The 18,022-nt window shown below is 46.8% G+C and overlaps 1 protein-coding gene across 1 annotated transcript; it reads left to right on the top strand.

Moving 5' to 3' along the window:
- Window positions 1-6,505: 6,505 nt before the first annotated feature.
- On the top strand, window positions 6,506-15,662 carry pitx3 (paired-like homeodomain 3). Its single transcript, XM_034552230.1, has 3 exons — window positions 6,506-6,614; window positions 11,912-12,117; window positions 15,093-15,662. Exons 1-3 carry the CDS (start codon window positions 6,506-6,508, stop codon window positions 15,660-15,662), a joined length of 885 nt encoding a protein of 294 aa, XP_034408121.1.
- The last annotated feature ends 2,360 nt before the right edge of the window (window positions 15,663-18,022 follow it).

The following is an 18,022-nucleotide window of genomic DNA, read 5'->3' as shown; positions in this document are numbered from 1 at the left end:
ACCGCACAGCCGGGCTGCAGCGAGAGGGAGAGTGTCTTAGACAGGGAGCCAATGGGAAAGGGGGATGAGGAGAGCACTCATTGTGTGTGTGTGTGTGTGTGTGTGTGTGTGTGTGAGAGAGAGAGAGAGAGAGTAGGGGGCCGTCCTTTCTACAGTGGACCTGTCACGCACAATATTTAGCATGAAGGCCCCCCCCACCCCTCCCTTTACTCTGCGTGGGGATCAAGCCTCACAACTCCACCGCCTCATGTCTGACAGCACGGGGGGAAGGAGCAGGAACAGGAAACGGACTGAAGCCTCGTTTCGGACTTTCTGACGCAGCGGGGAACTTTTTTGTGTCCATGTCAGCATCGAACCGGAGGCCCGCACACACACCAGCCGCACGCGCAGCTCTTTGCCTTTTCCACGGATTAATTTAACCACACCGGGATTTGATGTAAGTGCAAATAACCGCACTTTCTCCTCTCTCTCTTTCTCTGTTTTTATTTTTATTTTGAATGTTTTATTATTTTATTTAATCTCCCTTCAATCCATCCAGCGCTTTTTTAAATTTTATTTGTGCGTAAAAGTTGACCAAATGCATCCGTCAAAGTGCTGTGCCGCCGGGTCTTTATTAGCTCTGGGGTGTGTGTGTGTGTGTGTGTGTGTGTGTGTGTGTGTGCGTGTGTGTGTGTGAAGCTCTCCAGCACCACACTCGGTGTACACGTCGAGTCTCTAATGATCCGCGTGCACGGGCTCTGGGTCCGGCTCGCGAGGGACAGAACAAGGCCATCGGGACAGCTGGAGTTCACCTCGAGGTGCGCGTGGGAGCGGATTAGAGTCGTGGATGAGGGGCGACACGTCGACGTGACCTATCCGAGTGTGTGCGTGGTGTGTTCTGCCACGGCGATGACACGATGCTCCCACTAATGTCACACTCTTGGTCCAGAGATGAGCTCCGAGCCGGCCGGGCCTCGCGCTGCAAAGCCCCGCAGCCCGAACGTGCCACGCACACACGCGGAGAGGCGCGTCCCCGTGCCCCTGTTTTCTCCCGGACCGTCATGTTTACACTTTGCTGTGTTTTTATTCCACATTTCGAAGACTTCCGTTGTGAAATATTTGGGAGGTCGAGCATATTTGGGGATGTGGAGGAAATGGATAGTGGCAGCAGGTGACTGCAGGGGCCTCGGAGCCACGCGCGCACACGCGAGCACGCACCACAAACACAATATCGGCAACTTACGTATGCTTATAATATCTGCATTCATATTACATGTTGTGTTTGGCACCTTTTAATATTTAACAGGGACGTATGTGATATGATATTTAAAAGTAATTTTTTTGACATTGATTTGTAACAGTAGTTTGACAATAATAATGCTATAATAATAACTATAATAATAGTAATAATAACAGTAAGAATTAATGATAATAATGTATGGTAACTGTTATAATAATAATAATAATTAAAAGGTATAAAATCCAAGCTTTTCAACAGCATCTCACGGTCTTCCTCCGCGGATGGATATTGTGAAAACGTGTATATTGATTGATTATTGACTTTAAAGTAGTTCCTTCCTCGGGTCCGTTGTTCGGCCTGAACCTGGAGCACATTCTGCATTACTCAAAATACATGCGGGAATAAATAAACTGTAAATGTGGAAATCGAAAAAGTCAAACACAGCCCGCAATGCAAGTGTGCTCATCCATAATTATGATGTTATACTTAATAATAAGAAAAGGCTTAAACTGTCATTTAAGGTGCGTTTTATTAAACAACAGGCGTCTTTCGTTTTTGTTGTTATTTTTAATTTTTTTGTACGCCGTGTTTATTTTCTTTAATATTAAATAAATCAACGGCATCGCAGATTTACTATCAAGACCCACAGGGTCATCTTTCTCCAGCAGGCCTTCAGTTATAGCCTCTTTTGCATCTGTCCACAACAAAGGACATATGAAAATTAGATTTGTTTAATTGAAGTTCACGTTTGGCCTCAAGGTAAAATGTAAATATGTCGTTTAGTGTTGTCACCGGCCCGCGGACCCGAGGCCGGGCGGAAGGCCGCAGCCCGTGGGACTCAGAGGCCAAATACTGCGGCGGAGTCCCTCATATAAAATATTAATATTATTCATTTTAAATACGTCGGTTTGCCATCAGAGACAAATCCATCCTGACTGCTTTTTACCAGCTGGAAACGTCATACACCTGCATAACGTGATAAAAGCACATCATAACGCGGCGCTGAAACGGGCCAAACAAATATGTATTTACTGTATTTCATTTCTAAATGTTCAATTGCACTAAAACGATTAACTGCAAAAGGAAAAAAAAAAACGTACTTATAACTCACATTCTCATAATATTATCACGTCCACTTATTCCACATGAACGTGAATACGAGATGCTCTCCGGTTTGAATCACTTGTGACAACAAAACGTCGTTACGCCGTCAGTGAGATATGATGACTTGTGATATGAAGACGTGTTAATGCGGCCTGGCTGCTGCAGGGCGGCCTCGGCCTCTCAATCATATGCAAATGACTGTTATAGGAGGGCAGAAATTAACATCTACAAACATTGGACTGGAATTCCATCTGCCGCCCCTTCGAGGAGGCCCTTAATAAGTTCTCAGCCCGCAAAGTGACACACATCTTAATCAACTCTTAATCCAGGGAATTAATTCTCCACGCGTTTATGAATAATTCCCCCGCTAATGCCACTCACTCCGTGGAAAAAGGCGAGCAGTCTGGCGCGCGCACCGCCAGATGGACCACGCAATACCCAGAAAAATGAGAGGATTCTTCCTCCATTATTATGTTTTTTTTCTTCTATTATCATCACCGCACATATATATTTTAATGAGATCGGAGTCACCGGGCGGCTGCTTATGCAAACTCTCCTCTGGCTGTTGATTGGCCCCGGGAGGTGTTTGATGTGGCCGCGGGTCGGCTGGATGTGGGGGGCTCCAGGAAGTAGTCTGGGCCCGCCCGCTGCCCGGTTTATTTGAGATGTTCACGGAACTCCACATCGGCAGAGGAGACTGCAGCCACCAGCCTGTTGGCCCTGGTGAGCTCAGGGGGAGGGGGCTCTGGGTTTTGAGAAATATAATCATGTGTGTGTGTGTGTGTGTGTGTGAGACACCTTGCATCACCTGCCCCCTCGCTGCCACCAGGCCGGCCGGCCTCTCAGCACCCCGTTGACAGCCGGCCGCCCGTCCATCCATCACTGCCACGTTGGATTTAGCCCTCCAGACTGACTCCAGTTTACAATTCTGACCAAAATACTGGACCTCGCTCATAGAGCTGGGCTCCGCTCCCACAAAGGGACAGCTGCTGCTGCCTGGGAGCTGCAGACCGGGTCCTGTTCGTGGACGGTCTCAGAGGCTCAACGCTACCTTCAAGCCGCTTCGTGTCGACCACTCTCTGTATTTGTGCCCATGTTGTTTGACCTGCTGACCTTAAGAGCGGAGCAGAGAGAGCACGATGTCACGTTGGCAACATCTGTAATTGGATGTGACATTTCCTGAACACGATGTTGGAAAGACACAATGAGACAAATGTGACCATCAAAACACAGAAGAGCCGACATAGAAACATGAATTCAAACGGTAGGTCACATTTGACATGTGAGGAACCCAAGAAGAGATTATTTGCTGTTATTGAGCCGTCCAACTAAACAAAAGAGAAATGATATCTTGCGAACGAGGGGGGGGAAAGTGATCTTTCTGACCCACAAATCCATACGAAAGGCTCATTAATCTGAAGCCACAACACAGAGGCAGTGTACTTATGGAGGTAATCTCTCTTCTGGGGGACTTGACCTTATCCTTCGGCCCGCGTCTTGTTTTTTCCCAGAGATGCAGCGATGGCCTCTGGCCGGCAGCACAATATCCATTTTCCTGTCTCCTAATCTTTAGTGAAACGCGCCGATCGTTCTCACGCACGCTAAATAACAAACAGATGCGAGATCTTTCTTGAAAAGTCTCTGGGAAATGACACACATGAAAAGCTTCTGGAGGCGGCGTGACGCGTTTCCTGCAAGAAGACGTCGACCCACCGTCACATGTCACAGTGAACAAGGTGCTAAACCTTTAATCAGAATATGCAGGTCGGCCTTAGAGGAGCATTAAGTCGCTTTGTCACTGACACAATGTGGAGAGCAGCGGTGACATCACAGCTCATTTCTGTGTCTTTGGAACCGGAAGAAGACGAACGACAGAGCGACCTCTGGTTGACGTGCTCGTCTGTCTTTTGGGCTGAATTTCCTTTTAAGAAGTGGACTTCTCATCTTTTTCTCATCTCTCAGTCTTTAATGATTCATCGTTGATCTGAGTTGAGCTCCGTGATCCTCGTGTGTCTCCACGTGTCTCTGAGCTCACGTCCTCATATTGCGTTTGGATATTTGGGGTGTTTTCATGACCTGGAGAGGACTTCACGTTCGGCAGCCGGACACCAACGACACATTGATCATCGTGGACCACAAACATGCACTCGCATTGAGAAGTGAATGAGATGCATGAGCTGCATCAGGGCCTTGTTTGTCTAGTCACATGGTCCAATAGAGACCTGTCATTGGACAGCACACAGATTACCCAGCAGTCATTATTGCATATCTGTAGATGACACAAATAAATGGTTCCTTTAATTGAATCGTTTTTTCATGTTTAATATAAAAAAAGTACCCTTTTATAGATAGTTATTTAAAATACACAAGTATGCCAGAGATGCTTTGGTCTTCTTTGAGGGGATATAACCAGGAGATCTTCCTCGGACTCTAATGTGTGTCCTCTCTGCCGGCTTTGTCTCTACTGAGGTTAATAGAGAACATTTAATAAAGACAGGATGTAACAACCCTCGAGAACGATAGAGAAATGAAACCATAGAGAAATATGGCCCACTAAAACCTTTTTTTGATCCTTCTTGAGGACTAAGAGGAGGAGGGCCCGGCTGTGTCTCTCTCTCACAGAGCGGCTGAAATAAATCTACACTGATGTTCAAAGAGCGCCGAGGGACACGGAGCCATGTCAACGCTTTCAGCCGGTGACAGTGAGTCTGGTTCAAGACTTCACCCAAAGTGGTCCGGCGGGTTGTTGTCGGTGGTGCCGCGCTCCGACTTAACCCCAGAGGTCACCACGTGTGACCGGCACACACAAAGGACCGGAGTGGTGGCCAACAGGCGGCAGGGGAACCGAACCGCCGCTCCAGCAGGGTGGGATCCAGCAGGGTGGGATCCAGCAGGGTGGGATCCTCAGGTGGATCGCCTTTAGAACATCTTGGATGACGTGGATTCAAAGACCTTCCTGTGCTGGGTGAATGGAGAAGGAGGCGGAGCCTTCACTGCTGCCTCTCCTCTGTGTGAACCCCCCCCCCCCTTGGATGTGGTTTGGCATCCTTTCTTTTACAACGTCAAACACTTTGCCAGCTGAAGAACTTCTAAACGGGACGTCGCACGAGGACAACCGGAGAACACGGTTACTTGTTGCAGCAACCCTTTGGATGCTTGTTTTGATCAAACATGACATATTAAATACTGATTGGCTTTCCAAGTGCATCATCCCGAACCCCCCCTGTCAGCTTGGTCGGAGTCCAAACATGTCGAAGGTGTTAACTGCCCTCGGATAAATAAACCCACCAGCTATTCCTGGGCTCCGTCGGGGGAGACAGTTCCATCTCTTCGGTTGAGAATTTGGCTTGGAAGTGTCATCGTGTATTTTACAGCAATAACTCCATTGCTCTCCCCACGCAGCTGGAAATAGAGCGCGTTCGGAGCAGCTCTCGTTATAGCTGCTTATGTCCGTGTAAAGAGATCGGGATCTCAACCGACCGGGGGTGAGCGGAAAGATCAAAGAGGAAAATGAAACAGAACACAGTGCTAAATTAAACAAATGCACACGCAAACCCACTTGAGGCGGAGCGGCCACACATTCAAATACACTCATATTTTGCCCAAATAGGCAGAGAGTGTGTTTGGGGAGGGCCGTGATGAGTTCTTCAAGCAAATGCATGTATTTACATCACTGTGACAAAAGAAAACAATTAGAAATGAATGCACTAACTGTAATAACTGCATGATAGATGCTGTTGTATTTTCTTCCTTTTAGAATATTAACTGAACATTTTCATATTTTAGTATTTTGTGTTTTTTTTTAATACAAAAATACCAAAAATGAAATAAAGAAGACAGAAGAAAAGCACTATGCTGATGAGTGTGTGTGTGTCCTGCCTGACTGGTCACGTGCTCATTCATGGCCGCTGGAAATCCTGGAGGAAAATATGAATATTTACAGGCTGCTTTAAAAAAAAAAGAAGATTATTATGTCTTTCAGAATATTACAGGAAGGAAACTCACGACGGAGCTCACCAGCTTCATGTAGAACACCTTCCTGGTGAAGTTATGGGAATATTACAGTCAATCTAAATGATCTGAATATGAGAGACAACAGCTGTGTGACATCATAATATATAATTGTGACGTATTGAATGTGCTCGTGACGCGTGTCCGTGTGTGTTTCCGCAGAACCTGGGGATGGATTTCAACCTGCTGCCGGACAGTGAGGCCCGCAGCCCGGCGCTGTCGCTCTCCGACTCCGGGACCCCGCAGCACGAGCCGGGATGTAAAGGCCAGGACAACAGCGGTCAGTGGGCACCGGAGCACCGGAGCAGCCGTCACGGGCACCGTGTCACGCGCACGCGGCTTGCAGCCCGTCACAGCAAAAATATGTTTATACACAAAAATATGTTTATACACGAAAATATGTTTATACACGAAAATATGTTTATACACAAAAATATGTTTATACACGAAATAAAAATAAATGCTCCAAATAATGAGAGCGCACCAACACGCAGGTTTATCGGCATATCACGCAATATATAATAATGAGAATGAGAATAACGATGGTAACAGTAACACACATAATAATAATAATAATAATAATAATAATAATGACAGTAATAATAACAATAATAATGACAACAATACTAATAATAATAATAATAATAATAATAGTGATAACAGTCAAAATAATAATAATAATCATCATCATATTGGGAGAAGCCTGCTTATTTCTGCACAATCGCGTCAATAAATTATGGATACAAATTGGCTGCTGAACAAACAGATAGTAATTATTTCTGCATGCTGACACCGAGGAACCAGAAGACAAGCTCTCCCGCAATGCACCAATTATTTCTCATTTCAGGGCTCGAGCACAGTTTAATCCGAGCCAGCTGATAAAGAGAGAAGCCGTTATAAACTATGCAGAGGCAGCTTGTAAACGGCCCGGCGTCCGGGGCCCGGGAGGCACCGCCTCCGTCGGGCTACGGGAGTCCGGCCCGGGAGGCACCGCCTCCGTCGGGCTACGGGAGTCCGGCCCGGGAGGCACCGCCTCGGTCGGGCTACGGGAGTCCGGCCCGGGAGGCACCGCCTCGGTCGGGCTACGGGAGTCCGGCCCGGGAGGCACCGCCTCGGTCGGGCTACGGGAGTCCGGCCCGGGAGGCACCGCCTCCGTCGGGCTACGGGAGTCCGGCCCGGGAGGCACCGCCTCCGTCGGGCTACGGGAGTCCGGCCCGGGAGGCACCGCCTCCGTCGGGCTACGGGAGTCCGGCCCGGGAGGCACCGCCTCGGTCGGGCTACGGGAGTCCGGCCCGGGAGGCACCGCCTCCGTCGGGCTACGGGAGTCCGGCCCGGGAGGCACCGCCTCCGTCGGGCTACGGGAGTCCGGCCCGGGAGGCACCGCCTCCGTCGGGCTACGGGAGTCCGGCCCGGGAGGCACCGCCTCCGTCGGGCTACGGGAGTCCGGCCCGGGAGGCACCGCCTCCGTCGGGCTACGGGAGTCCGGCCCGGGAGGCACCGACTCCGTCGGGCTACGGGAGTCCGGCCCGGGAGGCACCGCCTCGGTCGGGCTACGGGAGTCCGGCCCGGGAGGCACCGACTCCGGGACTTTGAATAATAAAATGAATTGCAAAAGAGCCTCGAGCTGTCTCTCCAGAGAGCTTCACGGCTCCATTTGAATCAGCGCACTAAAACCACCAGGGATGACCTCTGTGACGTCATTAACAAAGCACAGGAGCAGGGCAGGCCTGCTGGTCCCAGATCTGAGGGACCAACACAAATGATTATGATGAGACAAAATAAGCATGATTGCTTCTAGTCCTGGTGGATTCTCTACTTAACGTGGGTCACGTGAGGACACATATAGTTTCACTTCCTGTAAACTTTACTGGTCTGATGTCATATGATCAAGTGTTATGAATGTTATATAATCACCTGCATGTATTTTATGAGCTCTCGCTCTAACTTCTCCATATAGTGTAAAACATCTTAACCCAGCTGTGTGTGAGTGTGTGTGAGTGTGTGTGAGTGTGTGTGTGTGTGTGTGTGTGTGTGTGTAACCCAATCTAATTGCTAAACGTGTGTGCTTTGAAATGTCGTCCTAACAAACTGTCAAACACAAACTATTTTGGAAAGAAATGTGGTGTAAAATGCTTCGCTGCCCTCCTGCTGCAGCAGCCACCTCCTCCTGCAGGAGGTGGCTGCTGCAGGACGACCACCTCCTGCAGGACGACCACCTCCTGCAGGACGACCACCTCCTGCAGGACGACCACCTCCTGCAGGACGACCTCCTCCTGCAGGACGACCTCCTCCTGCAGGACGACCACCTCCTGCAGGAGGCCTCTCTCATGTCAGACTGGAGGAGTTATCCTCCAGTAAAATCCTGCTCCCTTTAAACCGTTTCTCTAATGGAACCCGACACTTTCTTATCGACCTAAATGTCGAACTGATGATCCTAAAAAAGGTCCAGATGGTGCACGTTGGCCCAGACGTGCACCCCTTATTGACAGATAGCATCTCAGTCGCATTTATTTAACATTTACACAAGAGATTAGAAAATCTGGTGTGACCTCTAATTATTTTTTATAATGCAATTGTTATTTTATTTAATAAAATAATCAGAAAGAGTTTTAATCTGAACTCCTTTTCAATAAACGATGATGCCATTCCATAATTTTGTAATTTGAGATTTAATGTGTTAATTTAATTCCTTTGAGGAATATTGTGATATATTAAATATACAAAAGTAGGTTTACTTTCTCTGTGGTGACTCAGAGAGGTGACGGACTATCAATCGCTTCCAGGAAATAGTCACGTCCTGATTGCATAATGAACTATTACTATACAAATACATATTCTCCAGTATTGTTCCAGAGGGAACACTATAGTCTTGAATTATACACAATGGGTGTTTCCTAGTTAGCATCAAAACACATTTCTTAAAGTTCTTGTTGCCGTTTGTTCTCCTTTATAACGAACACAAGATACCGTGTTACATCTGGAATGGAAAGAACGACGGGCTTGGAGGTAAATGTGTGGATCGGCCAGGTGAGGCCCAAAAGACTCTTTTCCCAGAGACACCTTGAGAAAATGAGAACACTTGAATGTGTTTGATATTTAAATCACTACCGGTTGGAACATGCACATATAGCTGAATCCAGAGTTCTCCTTTTTTTTATGTATGGAATGAGAACGAGGCTGGGAGGCGGGGCTAAAGAAAACGCCATGACGATGGCCCAATGAGGAGGAAGTCAAATGTATTTTTTCCGCGCCACTGAGCATGGTTCCGGGGAGCGGCCTCCAACGCAGCACCCATCTCTCTCTACACATCCGGGCCTCAGGACCATCTCACCCCCCCACGGCTAAACCCGAGGGGGGGGGGGGTTCTTCATGAGAAGCTCCCTCTTCATTAAAGGTGCAGCTCCTGGCTGTGACTTTACTATCCGCGGCTAGTCGGACTCTTTTTAAACCAACCTCCTGTCATATGTGACAGAAGCAGCTGCTCACTGGTGGAGCGTTCTTCTAATTCTGTGAACATGAGCTGAACTTTGCTGTTTCTCCAGATGTTAAAAGCCCGTGGCGGTCGTTTCCCAGATTAAAGCCCTCTGATTGGATGACCTGGAACGGCTCTGTCATGTCTCCACATTATCAGTCAGATTGCTTCTATTGTTGGTCGGCGCCCCGCTCCTAAAAGCTCTGCCCTTTCCTCAGTATTGTGTTATGGACTTTGGCCTTAAGTGACAGCTTACCCAGTGTCAGTTTACTGCCAGATAACAGCCTCTGCCGGGCCCTTATTGGTTTTGCCGGCGGCCCTGTGGAGCCTCTTTTTAAACCCCGCTGATTATTTGGAACTGCTCCGGGAAGCTAAGCCCTCGCCAAACAGAGCCCAACTTGCCCCAGTCACAAAAAGCCTGATCCTCTGGATTAGCCGGCCAACTAATTTCACTTCTTTCTGTGAGGTCCTCAAATCGCGGCACTCAGATGTGGCCGAGGAGAAGCCCTGGCAGACATAACATGGATGTGTGGTCCTTCAAAGCCAATCACTCACTGCCCCTCACATATCGTAGAGGGGTCCGGACCCCTTCTCTCTGGGCCCTGTCACACACTCATACGCTTGTCATTTTCCAGCTGGTGGGGATGGACGGGTTTGATCTGACCATAATATCCCGTGGGGGTTTCAGCGGGGGGGCGGGGCCGAAAGGTGGCCGAGCAATGTGCCGCTTCACAGAAAACACAATGCGGTAATAGTTCTGCTTCTCGCTGCAGAATTCAGCCGATTGCAGTGGACAGGGTCAGAGCTCTGTGCTGAGGCATTTACTGGGAGCTCATGCATTCAACCTTTTACTGCTGCGAACATGATATCATAATCATTCCATAGAGAGGAACCTAAAATAATGGCCTTCATCCGTCATCTCCTCATGATGCTGCACCTGGTAACATCACCTCCATCCTCAGTTGATGATGTCATTCTAGCCTTCTATATATATGTAAATGTGTCTATATATATATGTAAATGTGTCTATATATATATATATATATATATATATATATATATATATATATATATATATATATATTTATGTAAATGGGACTTTGGCTGTTTTATTTTGTGTTTTCTGAAAAAAACTGAACAATTCTAATCAAATCTGTTACTATAGGAGAAATGTATAGAAAGTCTAATTAAGTCTGATTCATAACCTGGACACTTTTACTCAAAGCACAGGCGGCCAGGTGCATAGAGTTCAAGAAATGTGGAGAAAAAAAGAGAAAATTCAATTTTGTTCATATTAATTTATTTGGATGAAACTAAATTTTAAGATTATTATTAACCTTTAGCAGTTCTTTCCTAAACTCGCCCAAAAGCAACTATTCTATTTTATGCAGAGTAGAATCTACCAAGAACATTTAAATACCACACTAGTGGGAAGTAAATATAGCCATGTACTTTAATCAAGTAAAGTATATAATAAGCAGTTAGTAACTATAGTTTACACACCACACATTGTGTCAAGTCAACAATAATGGACGTGTGTAACATTAAAGACTATTTTCCAATAAGCTCCATGCACCTCAACCAGTTAGTAATTAGTAATTATAATACAATGATTTAATATATACAACAAAATACCACTATAAAAAAACATAAATCTGTTCATCTGCTCATCTGTAAAAATGAGCACTTTTTTAAAATGTTGATACTGTATTTACTTTTTACTACAATACTTTGTAAGATTTAACAGGTTCACTGTGTGTGTGTGTGTGTGTGTGTGTGTGTGTGTGTGTGTGTGTGTGTGTGTTATCATCACTAAAGGACATTACACAGTCAAATAATAGAACACTTATGTCAACACCTTCTTTATGATCTAATGTGATTTTATTGCCTTTTATGTACATTTAGTTTATACTGTGCATATTAATTTGTACATAATCAAGTTACATGTGTGTGAGGGTCACGAGGCACCACAGCTCCTTTTAGGGTTAATAGAGCCCTGAGCGTGACAATGAAGGGATGATTAATAATAATAATAATAATAATAATAATAGCCATGTCCTTCTTCCTAACTAAGCCCCTCCTCCTCGGTCTCTCTGTGTCTGCAGACACTGAGAAGACCCACCAGAACCAGCTGGACGAGTCCAGCGCCGAGGACAGCTCCCTGAAGAAGAAGCAGCGGCGGCAGAGGACTCACTTCACGAGCCAGCAGCTCCAGGAGCTGGAGGCCACCTTCCAGAGGAACCGCTACCCCGACATGAGCACCAGGGAGGAGATCGCCGTGTGGACCAACCTCACGGAGGCCCGGGTCAGGGTGAGTCCACAGCCTCTGAAGCTGGTCCCCCTGAGGACTGGTCCCTCTGAGAACTGGTCCCTCTGAGAACTGGTCCCCCTGAGAACCGGTCCCTCTGAAGCTGGTCCCCCTGAGGACTGGTCCCCCTGAGAACCGGTCCCTCTGAAGCTGGTCCCTCTGAGAACTGGTCCCTCTGAGAACTGGTCCCTCTGAGAACTGGTCCCCCTGAGAACCGGTCCCTCTGAGGACTGGTCCCCCTGAGAACTGGTCCCCCTGAGAACTGGTCCCCCTGAGAACTGGTCCCTTTGAGAACCGGTCCCCCTGAGAACCGGTCCTTCTGAGAACTGGTCCCCCTGAGAACTGGTCCCTCTGAGAACTGGTCCCCCTGAGAACCGGTCCCTCTGAGGACTGGTCCCCCTGAGAACTGGTCCCCCTGAGAACTGGTCCCTTTGAGAACCGGTCCCCCTGAGAACCGGTCCTTCTGAGAACTGGTCCCCCTGAGAACTGGTCCCTCTGAGAACCGGTCCCCCTGAGAACCGGTCCCCCTGAGAACTGGTCCCTCTGAGAACCGGTCCCCCTGAGAACTGGTCCCTCTGAGAACCGGTCCCCCTGAGAACTGGTCCCCCTGAGAACTGGTCCCCCTGAGAACCGGTCCTTCTGAGAACTGGTCCCCCTGAGAACTGGTCCCTCTGAGAACCGGTCCCCCTGAGAACTGGTCCCCCTGAGAACTGGTCCCCCTGAGAACTGGTCCCTCTGAGAACCGGTCCCCCTGAGAACTGGTCCCCCTGAGAACTGGTCCCCCTGAGAACTGGACTCAAAGTTCAAAGTATCTTTATGGTACATAGTTTACAGAGTTGCAGGAGGTTCTTCAGTGTCCAGGTTAAAGGACAAGTCTACATTGTAAGCAACCTTTACTGGTCCAACCTTAACCATTTTGTAACGTAGGCCTCACTCACGTTGTATGAACCCGTTTACAGAGATGTAACTGCAAAATATATGAGACCCAAATGGTTAGAAAATACCGTTTTGGTAGAATTCCCTTCTTTCATAGCTTCAGTTCACACACAAAACCTTAATGTCAAAGGTGCAGCCGACGTCCCCACACCAGGGGTTTGGTCTTTGGGGCTATATGGAGCAGGAGGACACGCATTCTGATGCATGACAGTACGATCCCTGGCCTGCCTCACAAGTAATGCATCACATTAATGTTGGCTGGATGAAAGGTCACATAGCGCACACTCTTGGTTGTTGTTTTGAAAGGACAACAGACTGCACATGGTCTTGTCACGGATGTCTATCAGAGGCTTTTCTAACCCCGACACATGCCCAAAACACTTCACCCGTCAACTCGAGTTGTGAGATTTGTCAGAGAGCTGTTGTTAATCATCACTCCTCCTCTCCTTCCTCTCTCTATCCTCCTCTCCTTCCTCTCTCTATCCTCCTCTATCCTCCTCTCCATCAGACGCCCCTCAGCGGAGGTCTTTGATTCCTCGACTTGAATGTGTGTGTTTTTCTTCACAGAAAGTATTTTGATCTCCTCCACATCAATTAATCATTTGACCCATTCACAGAAGACGTTTGTATAAATGCGTCTGCAGTCAAGCCCCCGAGTAACCTTGACATTCAGCCTCGTCCACAAACCGGCTAACGGCATAGCCTCCGAGTCACGCCAAAGATTGGGTAGCTTCTGTCCTCTGGCGCGGGGTTTCCCCTGCTGTCACTGAGTGGGATGGAAAACTCTGCCGTGCACTTTATGCTCATATTAATGGTCAACAGCATTCTGTTACTATAATAACAGGGGATTGGATGATACGCAGCATGGATGCCAAGGGAGCCGAGACACGGCCGAGTATCAACGCAGGAAAAGGCCTGCTCGAGTTTTACGAGGATTTCAGAGAAACACGTTTGATCGTGAAACATTTGAATGTAAAACACAAACTTCTGTACACTCGTATCTTTTTCTATCCACAAGTGAGAGCGTTTCTGTCTGATTCAAAGCAAAAGTTTGTCCACAACTTTACACAAAGGCACGGTTTTCATTCCCCAAACCCCCAATTTAGATTTTCCACTAAAGCTTTAATCCAATTCATATCCTCCAAATATAGGACCATAAAATGACAAATGTGAAGATTGCCCTTCCCTGACATTTCTTTCATTGGGATCTCACTATTCAAATAAGTCAATGATTAGTTTTAATAAGCCTTGCCTAATATGACTGTTTGATGATACACTTCAACTTACTTTCTGGGATCATTATGTCTTTCACAAATTCTGGATACATATGCACACAATATTACTGAAAGTATTTGAAAGGGTTTAGGATACTCTGGATGTGTTTTAGAATTAGACTTTATTGACTCCCGGCACCTTCTGGTAGTTAAGGAAAAAGTCATTTGAAAATAACTTCCTCAGTCACTCTATTTTGTTCTTGTTTGCAAAAATAACATTCATCTTTATTATAGGTGAAGCTCTGAAAACATGCTGAAATTGACAATTGAGCAAAATGATTCCACCAAGTCAAATATTACTGAATAACTGTCTTTACTTCAATTGATCAACTTTCATACTAATCTTTCATGAAGAGTGTTTACTGAATGCATCTCCACATGTATATATATCAAGTGTGACTTTATATTAAAAGAAATACTCAATACTCTGTATCATTCCATATTATCCAATCAGGAGAATTTAAAAATTTTTTTTTTAAATAAAATAAATTTAAAGCGGCTTTAAACTTTAAAGGCCATGAAAACACATTTAAAAAAAAATGCTTCTTATTTTGAGAAAGAATTGTATTCCAAAGTTAACAGTTTGGGTTATTTTGGTAAACACCTTTTCACCGGTTGGAGGTGGGCGGGGCTTAGTATGAAAAAGACTACACAGTCCTGATGAGTTTTGAACCTCCATTAAAAGATATCTAAAGATATCTAAATGTAAGGGAAGCATCCGGGCTCAACAAATAGACTGAAATCATGTCCTCCTTTTGCCTTCCGTAGGTTTGGTTCAAGAACCGCCGCGCCAAGTGGAGAAAGCGGGAGAGGAACCAGCAGGCAGAGTTATGCAAAAATGGCTTCGGTGCCCAGTTCAATGGACTCATGCAGCCCTATGACGACATGTACACGGGCTACTCCTACAACAACTGGGCCACCAAGAGCTTAGCGAGCAGCCCGCTCTCCGCCAAGAGCTTCCCGTTCTTCAACTCCATGAATGTGAGCCCCCTGTCATCCCAGCCCATGTTCTCTCCCCCGAGCTCCATCCCCTCCATGAACATGGCCTCGAGCATGGTGCCCTCAGCGGTGGCCGGGGTTCCCACTACGGGGCTCAACAACCTGGGCAACCTCAACAACCTCAACAGCCCCACGGCGCTCAACTCGGTAGCGGTGACCGCGGCCACGTGCCCCTACGCCACCGCGGCCGGCCCCTACATGTACAGAGACACCTGCAACTCCAGCCTGGCCAGCCTGCGGCTCAAGGCCAAGCAGCACACCAACTTTGCTTATCCGGCGGCGCAGAACCCCGTGTCCAACCTGAGCCCCTGCCAATATGCTGTGGACCGGCCGGTATGAAGAAGAAGCTTCGATGACGACCCCTGACCCCACTGACCAGCTGTAAGTCCCTCGTTACCCCTCGTCACATCTCTTCAGCTCATCTCTCAACTGCCTGACGGGCTGCAGACCGGCGCGTCACGCGTTGACGGTACGCGACGAGAGTAACCTTCAAACAGACACGCCCAGATGGACCACCGCGTTTTCTAAAGAGTTCTTTCCAGTTTGTGAGACTTTGTCGCTGAACTGACCAACTGCTTCAAAGGATTTCTAAAGATTATAACCATTATCATTTTGTTTCCTTCTTTTGAACTGCATGATTAGAGTAAACGTAGAAACCGAGAGTTAAATAAAATGGACTGGCGGTCGACATCTTGGCCCAAAATCATCAAGCGCGATCTTTGCTGCCGTTGCAGGAAAAGGGACCTGTGGTTGCAACGCGGGAGGAAATGGAGGATGTATATAACTGACTTTTTTGTTTTGTATGTGACAAAAAAATATATGAAAACGTACTTTAAAGATGAGAAAAGCATGTTTTTTCAAAAGGCCCTAGGTTTATGTACCATGAGCACATCCTTTTGGCCCGGGAACTTTACACTTTGTTGTGAATTCTTCTCCCCGTGGAAGGTCATAGGTCAAAGGTCAGCTCGGCTGGGCAAGAGGAGGGCAGTCCTGACCACAACCTTAAGCATACGGAACGCAAACAGAATATCAGATGTGTCAAGTAAAACTCTGAAAAGCCATTGAGTATATAGATTTGTGTGGTGTTTTACAAAGGGAGTCCATGACTGTAAAAATGTATGTAAGAGTGCAGTTGTCATAACAAAAAACAAGCTTTTTTTTCCTGGTGTAGCCTGCTTTGTCTCATTAAAGAACCAATTAAAGGATCCGTTTTTATCAACTACAAATGGACTTTGACATTGAACAGAACACGTCTTTTCATATCTAATATTAAGCCCACGGCATCATATAGCTGGGTGACACACAATGCTCTCACAACAATGGGCACGACGCCATGGAAACCCTGACTCACTTCCATGGCAACCGGGAAGAGAAAAGTGGGCTGGAGGGAGGGGGGGGGGGGGGAGACATAGATGTTCCTGATGGCCGCTCACTGATACGTTTGACCTACACTCCGAGCGCTAACCGCAGGCTATCCGGTAACGCAGCAGGAATTCACAGAGGCCGAGTCTGAAGCGGGGCCAGGGTGACATAAGGGTGTCCCAGCGGAGTCACAACGAGGGGTTAGCAGCCCATCAATCCCCCATCATCCCCTGCAACTGTTTACTGCTCTGACATTTCCACTGTTTTCCCTTTACAAGGTAAACTCCACGGACACACTTTAAATCATATTGCGATATCTGGCCATGAAATGTCTCAACACGCAGACACTTAACGCGGAAAAAAGTAGTGTAACTGCTGATCATGAAAAGTCCTTTAAACAATTGTTATTAAAGTTTGTATACAGTAACAAAATGACATGTATTAAAAACGTATTGGCAAAACACATTATTATTTGTTTTAAAAGTAAAAAAAAATTGTTTTTTTCATATCAAATTTAAAATTGAAACAAACAATAGATTGCGGGTTAATGTTTTATTAACAGCATGACATAATAATCTAATAACTCCAGGTCCACTTACCAGCTCCACGTTAAATTGTAAGGCCGAGAAATTGTATTGCATGAACTTTTTGTTTGAATAACACTCAAAGTCCACTTACAAGATAGTTTCTCAGCAATATTCCTCAGAATTTATTGATCAATGGAGTTTGCTCAAAAGTCAGTGTTTGTGGCCTAAAACATTTTCCACGTGGAGAAACGTGCTGCAGCTTTGGAAATATTTTAAAAATCCTCAAGACAATCTCATATCAATACAACAGAAACATGCTGCGCATGAAAAAAAATGTACTGCAGAAAGCCAAAACTAACTCATGAACGGAAAACAAGTTGCAAACACACAAACAGGTAAACATGCATATGCAGTCAGCACAACCACCGTTCTCCAGGCCTGTAGGGGGCGCTGAGGGGCTCGACCCACTTGTTTTCGAGAGGCAACAGAAGGCTCACGGCTACAATTAGCAGGAGTCTGAACTGTTCGCATCATTTTCTCTCCATCTCTCTAATACTTGAGTCTGCTGATGAGCGGTCACCAGGAGGCGGAGCTTATCTATCTGCATGAATTGCTCTCCGGCTCTGAAATGCTTCCCCGCCCACCGGAGCCTCAAATCACAGTTCATCATTTCAATGCGATAAAAAGGTCACGTTTGAGCCATAAAGCTGTGGAAGGCGTTGGCCTCCGCTCCTTCGTGTGTTCCTCTGGTCCTCCAGCTAACTTTGACGTAACCGTGACGACGGCATGAGATGGGCCAATAGCATCTTC

The sequence above is a fragment of the Cyclopterus lumpus genome, chromosome 15 (assembly GCF_009769545.1).
Source record: "Cyclopterus lumpus isolate fCycLum1 chromosome 15, fCycLum1.pri, whole genome shotgun sequence".
NCBI lineage: Eukaryota > Metazoa > Chordata > Actinopteri > Perciformes > Cyclopteridae > Cyclopterus > Cyclopterus lumpus.
This window is presented reverse-complemented; position numbering and strand designations above follow the sequence as displayed.

What these genes read in the sequence shown, in the direction of transcription:
- pitx3 (XM_034552230.1), top strand. Translation starts at nt 6,506, where the DNA reads ATGGATTTCAACCTGCTGCCGGACAGTGAGGCCCGCAGCCCGGCGCTG. An exon ending in TAAAGGCCAGGACAACAGCG is followed by an intron (nt 6,615 to 11,911) that starts GTCAGTGGGCAC and finishes CTGTGTCTGCAG; the next exon opens with ACACTGAGAAGACCCACCAG. An exon ending in TCACGGAGGCCCGGGTCAGG is followed by an intron (nt 12,118 to 15,092) that starts GTGAGTCCACAG and finishes TGCCTTCCGTAG; the next exon opens with GTTTGGTTCAAGAACCGCCG.